At 39.3% G+C, this 10000-nt stretch overlaps 1 protein-coding gene across 1 annotated transcript in view; it reads right to left on the bottom strand.

Moving 5' to 3' along the window:
* Window positions 1-6657, bottom strand: part of LOC119579571 (NK1 transcription factor-related protein 1-like) — a gene marked incomplete in the record, with an annotated part of 27328 nt that extends 20671 nt beyond the window's left edge. Inside the window, 2 exon segments of the mRNA XM_037927489.1 lie at window positions 235-693; window positions 5469-6657. Coding sequence (XP_037783417.1) covers window positions 235-693; window positions 5469-5757 — 748 coding nt within the window.
* Window positions 6658-10000: the final 3343 nt, after the last annotated feature.

The following is a 10000-nucleotide window of genomic DNA, read 5'->3' as shown; positions in this document are numbered from 1 at the left end:
AGAGAGAGAGGGGAAAATAGAGAAAAAAAAAAAAGAGAGAGAGAGAGGAGAGAGAGAGAGGAGAGGAGAGAGAGCAAGAGAGAGAGAGAAGAGAGAAAGAGAGAGAGAAGAGAAGGAAAGAGAAAAAGAGAGAGCGAGAGAGAGAGAGAGAGAGAGAGAGAGAGAGAGAGAGAGAGCGAGAGCGAGAGCGAGAGAGAAGGAAAAGCAGAAGCAGGTGAGTCCAGCAACACTCACTCTTATCCGAGTCGTCCTTGGGTCCGGAGAGGGAGGTGAGGTGGGCCTCGGGGAAGGGTGGGCACAGGGAGCTCAGCTGCTGCACGTGGGGGGAGGTGAGAGGAGGACCCGACGACCCCCCGGAGAGAGAGCTGCCCGACGGGGAGGTGTTCGAGGAGGAGGTCGAGGTCAAGGGTGATCCTCCAACCCCGACGAGTCCTCCTCCAGCGCCGACCATCTGGATCCCTCCGTCGACTCCTCCTCCACCTCCTCCTTCACCTCCACCCCCGCCGTCGCCGCCTCCTCCTCCACCTCCGCCTCCTCCTTCGATGTACGGAGACTCGTCCTTCAGGTAATCTTCCTCCTTCGAGTACTTGGCGTAGTTCTCCTTGTACTTGAAATAGTCCTCCTTGTACTTCGCGTAGTCGTCCTTGAGGCCGTCCTCCTCCTTCACGATAACGGAGTCGCCCATGATGTAGTCTGAGGGAGAGGAACGCGAGGTAACGGAACGTCGCTTTTGATGCAGTGAGGGGAGAGGGGAGAGGGGAGGGGAGGAGGGAGGGAGAGGGGAGGGAAGGAGGAGGGAGAGGGGGAGAGGGGAGGGAAGGAGGGGAGAGGAGAGGGGAGAGAAGAGGGAGGAAAGGAAAGGAGAGAGAGGGGGGGAGGAGAAAAAGAGAGAGAGAAAGAGAGAGGGGAGGGAGGAGAGAGAGAGAGAGAGATAATAATGATGACAATAATAATAATAATAACAATAATGATGATGATGATAATAATAATAATAGTAATGATAATAATAATAACAATAATAATAATGATAATGATAAAAAATATTATAATAAAGATGATAATGATAATAATGAAAATGATAATATGAATAATGATAATGATAATAACAACAGCATTAATAATAATGATAATGATGGTGATGATGATGATGATACAGTAATAGTAATAATAATGATAATTGTAATAATGATAATAATAATAATAATAATAATAATAAGAAGAACAAGAAAAATAGTAATAGAAATAATAATAATAATAATAATAATAATAATAGTAATAATAATGATAATAATAATAGTAATAATAATAATAATAATATTAATGATAATAATAATAATAGTAATAATAATGATAATAATAAAAATGATAATGGAAGAAAAACTCACAATACAAAAACTAGATTCATTGAAAGTGAGACAACAGTTTCGAAATCCACCTGGATTCCATCCTCAGGTCTGAGGGTTTGTGGGTTTTTCTTCCATTGTATCAACACGGAAGAGTGTTTTTGTATACAATATTAATAATAATAATAACAACAACAATAATTATAATAACAACAATAACAATAATGGTAATAATAATGATGATAATAATAATAAAAATGATAATAACAATATTGATAACAATATTAATAACAATAATAAAAACAAAAAAGTATAATAGTATCGATGATAATAGTAATGATAAAGATTACAATAAAGTAATAATAAAAATAGTAATAATAAACAGAATAATAAAATAAGATGATAATCTAATAATAATAAAATCAGCAATAATGATAGCGATAATGATGATAATAACAATAATAGTAACAATACTAATAAAAAAATAATGAAATAGTAATAACAGTAATACTACTACTACTACTACTACTAATAATAATAATATTAATAATAATAATGATAATAATAATAATAATAATAGTAATGATAATGATAATAATAATAATAATGATGATGATAATGATAATAATGATAATGATAATAATAATAATAACAACAACAACAATAATAATAATAATAATAATAACAATAACAATAATGATGATAATTTTCATTACCCGTGTTATCATCATTATTATTACTATTATTGTTGTTATTATTATTGCTATTTTATTTTCATTATTACCACTACTATTATTATCATTACTATTATAATTGTTACTATCATCATCATCATTATCATTATGATTTTGTTGACGACGAGGAAAAACACGTATTCCATATATTCAATAGCTGTTATTAGACTACTATCTTCTTTTAACGTTAGGTTCATGTCTGAGCCGCCGTGGTCACAGCATGATACTTAATTGTAGTTTTCATGTTGTGATGCTCTTGGAGTGAGTACGTGGTAGGGTCCCCAGTTCCTTTCCACGTAGACTACTATATGTACTCTAAAAACAGACTACCTGCGGATCGAACGACCACCCCGTAATTATAGATAAGCGGACTGAGAGCCTAATTCTTCACTAAAATTCTACGTGTTAATCTCCTGTGCAATATCCTATTCATTCTAGAAATATTTATTCACCCTTTCAACGTTAATTGAAAAGGAAATTAGAGAAAGTGATGATATTCTAAACTCCATTCCGACAGCTGAGGCAAAGGACGTATTTAATATAATGTAAATTTATTAGAAACATGTAAGGATTTTCTGTACTGTTTTATCACTATTTTTTTTTCTCCTGATGGATGAAGTAATGAGTTAAGTGAGCAATTGCCTTAAATAAGTGTTTGTACATATTGAAAAGGGGTTGCAGAGACGCTGCTGCAAGACTGAATTCGTTGCTGTCGGTGAGGTTTCTACCGTCGCCGCTGAGGCGTTGCTATTCGTATTGGGGCTATTATCTTCATTACTGGCTATTTACAGCTATTTTCGCTTTTATTATGGTAAAAGCATTGGTTATTATCATTGTTGCCATTATCATTGTTATTACTAATATCATTATTTCCGTTACTATTATCATTATTAGTGTTATTACTACTGGCATTCTTATTTATACTACCTGGTATATTTTTTATGCGCTAAATAATAAAATAAGTAATACTATAAGTAATACTATAAGTAATACTTATAATTCCTCTTTCATTATTAACCGGAATATCAACAAAATAAGAGTAATTATGACAACGATATTGATAATGCAAACAGTAGCATCAGCAGTATAGGTTGTGGTAATCATAGTAACAGTAGTAGTAGCAGTAGTAGTAGTAGTAGTAGTAGTAGTAGTAGTAGTAGTAGTAGTAGTAGTTACTGTTGTTATAGTGGTAATAGTAGTGATAGCTGTATAGGTATCATCACTACTGAAATTGCTATTATTATTATCGTCATAATCTTTTTTTTTCTTCTTTTCTTTGTTTTTTGCATTCCTGGTTGTTATTACTTCTGCTATTCCCATTACCATTATCAGTGGTGGCAGGATTATGAGAATCCATTGTCATCATTATCATTATGATTATTGTTAATATTATTATAATTGTTTTTGTAGTTTTATTATTATTATCATTATCATTATTATTATTATTATAATAATTATTATTATTATTATTCTTATTCTTATTCTTATTCTTATTATTATTATTATTATTGCTATTATCATTATTATTATTATTATTATCATTATTGTTATCATCATTATTATCATTTTTGCTACCATTATTACTCTTATCACTGTTGCTATAATAATGATAATTGTTATAATTATTATAATTATAATTACTGTGATGATAATAATGGTAATAACAAAGTAATAATAATAATAATAATAATAATAATGATAATTATTATTATCATTATCATTATTGTCATTATCATCATCATCATTTATTTATTTATTATTATTATAACCATTATTATTATTATTATTATTATTACTTATTATCATTATTATTATCATTATTATTATTATTATTATTATTATTATTATTATTATTATTATTATTACTATTGTAATAATTATTATTATTCTCATCAACCTCATCATTTTTATTATCATCATCATCATTATCATTATCATTAATATTATTAATATTAACCTTAGTATCTTTTAACATTATTTTTACCATTTTTTATCATTACTATTACTTTATTCATGACCGGCAATCATAATCATCATCATTATTTTTAGTATTTTTATCATTATTATCCATATCATTATCATTATGTCATTACTGTTACTAATCATCATTAGCATTATACTCATTACTTTTTCGTGATGGCAGATATCATAACCGTCATTATCAGCATCATTATCACCATCATTCTCATTAGTCTTACCATTTTTCATTGTACTGCTGCTGGTGTCATAGATTTATTTCCATTTTCATGTTGTCTTTACAGCCATTTCTAGTTTCTTTAGTTGATCTCCTTTTCACAATTTTTCATTTAGTGAGTTAGCTATAGACTATACGATTTCTATGGTTGCTGTTATTCATGCTATCATCATTCATACAGGATGCTGATTTCTGGTGTTTAATCTAATTGTCTTTTCTATATCATGAAGCACCAAAACACACACACACACACACGCACACACACACACACACACACACACACACACACACACACACACACACACACACACACACACACACACATATGTACATTCATATAAGCAAACTTACGTACTGACACACAGACTTAAAAATAAACACAGTGAGTCATGGCAACTCTGACTCTTGCTTACAAAACATAAACATACACAAATTATTATAGATATATATAGAAACACGGATGCTCACACGCATATGCAGATGCAAGTAACAAGGATATTCAAAGCCAACTATGCATATCAACACAGGCTCTATTGTACAAAGCATAAACATTAGACAAAAATGTAAACACACGCAAATAGGAACAAAGGTAAAATACAAACACACACCCACACCCACCCACCCACCCACCCACCCACACACACACACACACACACACACACACACACACACACACACACACACACACACACACACACACACACACACACACACACATACACACACACACACACACACACACGCATGCATAAACACACACACCTATGCAAACATTTACACACACATATACTTAAGTACACACAGACACACCTATACAAACATTTACATGCACAAACACACACACACAAGCACAGACATGCATACATCCACTTGCATATACCATCAGAAATTCACTAGAATTAATTACACAATTGCTTTATAAAAAGCCACTGGCATTTTACAACTTATAATTACAAGTGCTATAATTACAACAGATGATTCGCCAAGCAAAGAGTGAAGCATTTCCTCTAGCTAAGAAAGGGACACAGGAGGATTACAACTGAAGGATGCCACAGAAAAGGTCCTAAGAGAGAGGGGATTCTGGTCGAGGTCCTCCGTAAGCACGAAGTAGAACAGAAAATACTGATCAGAGGTTATCGACCAGGTTACTTATCTAGCAAGCAACAGGAGATTTGGGCTGTATCTTTTTACACTTACCATGCTGTGATTGTGGAGGGAACGCATCCATGAGGTCTGTGGGTCCCACCTCACCCATGGTGGGCGGCTCACCCATGTGGGCGGCTTCGGGGATGTTCGGGTCGTGCAGGTGTCCGTCTGAGAGGTGTGGGTCTTCCCAGAAGGGCGGAACCCACACGGAAGGGTCAACGCCCACTGAACCTCCCTCCAAATACTCCCTTCCCACGCCCACACCTCCGAGGTAGCCGCCCATCACGCCCATCACCCCCATTCCCCCCGCCGTGGGTGGCATGCTGCCGGACATCATCATGGTGGGTGTTGTGCGGGCGAAGTCCTGACAGGAAAAACTTCTTCCGACTTCGCACGGTTCCTGCGCTGACGCAGAAACTTCCCTTTATGGCACTGACCGTGTCTCCGCAAGAAAGCTTCTTTTCCGAAAGGGCGCAGCGGCTCAATCCTTCCCGTGTCTCTACAGAAAGCGAAAGAATCCCTTCCCGAATGAAGGTCGTCACCCAAAGTGTCAAGTACCACCAAGTCCTCACTGAAAGCACAGCGAAAGGACGCGCGCGACACCGCACTCACTCTCCCGGCCGAACTGCAGTGCAGGAGGCAGGAAGGGAGGGGGTGGAGGAGGCAGGCGCAGGTCACCCTTGAGTATTATCCTGCCCTCCAGCGCCTCAAGTGACTACGAAGAGGGAACCAAGTGACTCTTCACCAAGTAGCGAAGTCTTGTATCAGGCCGCGTTTGCTCCCAGCCCTTCACGTCGAAGTCCGGGGACACGCGCTGTCAGGCAAGCCGATTCAAACAAGTCTTGAGAGGTCTGGCTCTTCAAAATGCTCTTCAAGTCCTTCCTCCTCCTTCACACGCCGGGCCGGAGCCTCCTTAGGAAGTTGACACTCACTTGAACGTCCCACTACCGACTGACGGTCACACGAGCTGTCAGTCAGTCACTAGCCGCAGCTCCAGCAGGGAAGGGACGAGGTTAGTGCACTTTTAGAGTTCTCCACAATCGCTTTAATTTGTTTCTTCCCCTGACAATGCCTTTCTTTTTTATATATAAAAAGAGATCACAAGGGGGGGAAAAAGGTTCCAGGCGGTCAGAGCGAGCGCACTTGGACGCGAGGGGAAAGAAATGAGCCCGAGGTGAGTGACGTGCGCGCGCCTCGCTCCCCAGACCGGTTGGTGTCGGCGGCGTAATGGGGACGCGAGGGGAGAGCAGACGCCGCGCAGGAGGGCCCGGGGCGGAGCTTAGCTGAATCAGGGGGGCGGAGCTTAGGCAGGTGTGGGCGGAGTTACGGGTGGCGGAGTGGGGTTTCTTCAGACGAAGGAGGCGGAGCTTGTGGCGGGGGACACTGACATATTTTCTGTTGTTCAAGAAGGACATGTGGGAAGTTTGTTTACTTTGGAGAATTTCCTGGCGCGGTTGTCCAAGGGGGGTTCAGAAGATGACGAAAGAGAGAGAGAGAGAGAGAGAGAGAGAGAGAGAGAGAGAGAGAGAGAGAGAGAGAGAGAGAGAGAGAGAGAGAGAGAGAGAGAGAGAGAGGGGGGGAGATAAATACATATAAACACACACACAGATATATATATATATATATATATATATATATATATGTATATATAAATATATATATACATATACATACACATATATGTATATATATATTATATGTTCATATGTGTGTGTGTGTGTGTGTGTGTGTATGTTAGTATATTTATATGTATGTATATAGTATTTATGTACGTATATAAACCCACATGTATACCCATTTGCATACACACTTAGGCATACATTCGCACACACTTTGACTCTAGTGAAAAGAAGAAACGGAGAGAGAGAAAGGCGCTCAGTAGGCCTACGCTTGATGAGAGCGGCCTCTGTTTCAGAACCTCCCCGTTCCATAAACCTTTTCAATGGCTAAAAAGGCTTTCCAAAATGACGAAAGTGACAAAGAAGCAATTCTGTTATCGCAGTGTAAGAAGGATGAGAAAATCTGGAGATGTTTTTACTCTTTGATTTGAACAAAGTCTTTGACATATCTCCGACGAGTCGTTGCTTGGTTTGAGTCTATCGGTGTGCAAGACTACTGCAGACTATTACGCTGAACACACACACACACACACACACACACACACACACACACACACACACACACACACACACACACACACACACACACACACACACACACACACACACACACACACACACACACACACACACACACACACACACACACACACACACACACACCACACACACACACACACACACACACACACACACACACACACACACACACACACACACACACACACACACCACACACCACACATATATATATATATATATATATATATATATATATATATATATATATATATATATATATATATATATATATATTATTAACGGTAGGTTCATGTCTGAGCCGCCGTGGTCACAGCATGATACTTAATTGCAGTCCTCATGTTGTGATGCTCTTGGAGTGAGTACGTGGTAGGGTCCCCAGTTCCTTTCCACGGAGAGTGCCGGTGGTACCTTTTAGGTAATCATTCTCTCTATTTTATCCGGGCTTGGGACCAGCAGACAGACAGACAGATACTCTGACTTTCAAATGCACACATGTAATATATTATTTACGAATTAATTCTCATCACGTATTTAAAAAGAACGAAAGAAGCTAGACGCACCTTCATCAACAATACAGACAAACCGGAAACTAAATGAAAACAAGACGAAAGACACGAAAAGGCAGGAAATTAATCAGGAAAATCGCCGAAAATAACCAAATCGCTTCTTGGGATGATTGATGAGCGTCGCCCCGCGCAGCGAGGTCGACAACCCTGGGGCTGTCCGGGGAGTAGCTTTGCGATGGCTGAGGGGACGGTTTGCCCGGCTCCTGCTCCCGGGGAAGATGGGACGCTGAGGTGAATTTTCCGACTGTCTGGGATGCAGAGACAACGTGCACACGAACACACACACACACACACACACACACACACACACACACACACACACACACACACACACACACACACACACACACAAACACACACACACGCAAACACACACACACACACACACACACACACACACACACACACACACACACACACACACACACACACAAGCACACACACATGTGTATGTATATGTATATATATATATATTTATATCACAGACACACAAACACACGCACGCATGTATCTATGTATGTAAGTATGCATGGACGCATGTTTCGTATTATTTGACGAACCTTTCTTTATAAGTCTCTCCTTGCCTTTGCTTCTCCCTATCAGGGTGTATCCCCTCACCCTTTCACCGTGTAAGTAGCAGCCACAGGGGTATGGACATCCAAAAAGTAAAACGAACTGGAGAACCAAAGAACATAACAGGCTTCAACAACAGCGACAGCTCCCCCTTTCTTATTAAGACAACAGTAATTACGTCAGGCAGATAGTTATACCATTAGGAAAGATATAACTGCAGGTGCAACAGCAACAGTAATAACTCCAGCGAGTAGCTTTTGCCTCCTCTTCCATCTGCCCCTGTGCGTCTCCTTTCGTCCAAAGGCTACACACTTGACTCCCGAAGCGAACGTTTTGTCGAAGAGTAAATCTTTATCAGTATTATTAATTCTGCACCATACATTTTTTTCTCCTCCCCGTGATTGCTAGCTGTCGTTCATCTGTAGTATCAACCAACGGACGTCTCCTGATGGACATTGGTAATTTACTGCAGATACTGGTCTTATTTATAGCATGATGAATGATAGCAATGGATTCTTGCCAACTAGATTATGCTGGCTGAGTCAGACGGGCGCTATTGGCGCTCTTTGTGAAGGTCAGTTACCATTCGAAATTTATGCTTTTCTTTACTCACACAATGAAAAAAAAAGAATTTTAAAATTTCAGATTCTAGCGATGGTATTTTCCTTGTTCCCTGAACTGTGGCAGGAATGTTGTCAAATTTCCCCCCCCAAAAGATACCGTCGACACTTTATAACGACCTATCACTTTTGCAAAGTATTGTGTAGGTATAACGTGTCTCCAGAGCTGTCTGTCCATCATTTCTTATCGATCTGTTTTACGCTTACTCATAGCACTCCCTTCCTCCCCCCTCCCGAGAACACTACGTGGCTCTACATGTCCACACGACACGTACGGTACACGGCACACTATCTCCGGCCACGCCACTCACGCCCATAACTATCTTTAAGGCCAATACCCATGGCAAGATGACCCATAAAGCGAGTCGAAGGAAGTAGCCCCGAACGAGAGCGCCCATCACCTCCCCCTCCCCCCCCCCTTCATAAATCTGCAGGTGGGCGGCCAGCGCTAAAATGTTTGACATTTGTCCTTAGTGTCCCCGGCGTGTCCGAACCTCATCTATTTAACCGAACTTCAAAAAAAGGAAGCGAGGATATTGGTTTCGATGGTGAAAACTTCTTTAATGTCTCTTTAGTTTATAATTTTAAGTGATATTCAGGCTCTTTAGAGATTCATTTGGTCATCTAGCATGCTATTCTTTAACAGATGATAATTGCCTGAG

This window comes from Penaeus monodon, chromosome 12 (assembly GCF_015228065.2).
Source record: "Penaeus monodon isolate SGIC_2016 chromosome 12, NSTDA_Pmon_1, whole genome shotgun sequence".
NCBI classification, from domain to species: domain Eukaryota; kingdom Metazoa; phylum Arthropoda; class Malacostraca; order Decapoda; family Penaeidae; genus Penaeus; species Penaeus monodon.
The sequence above is the reverse complement of the archived record's forward strand: the minus strand, read 5'-3'. Positions and strand labels throughout refer to the sequence as shown.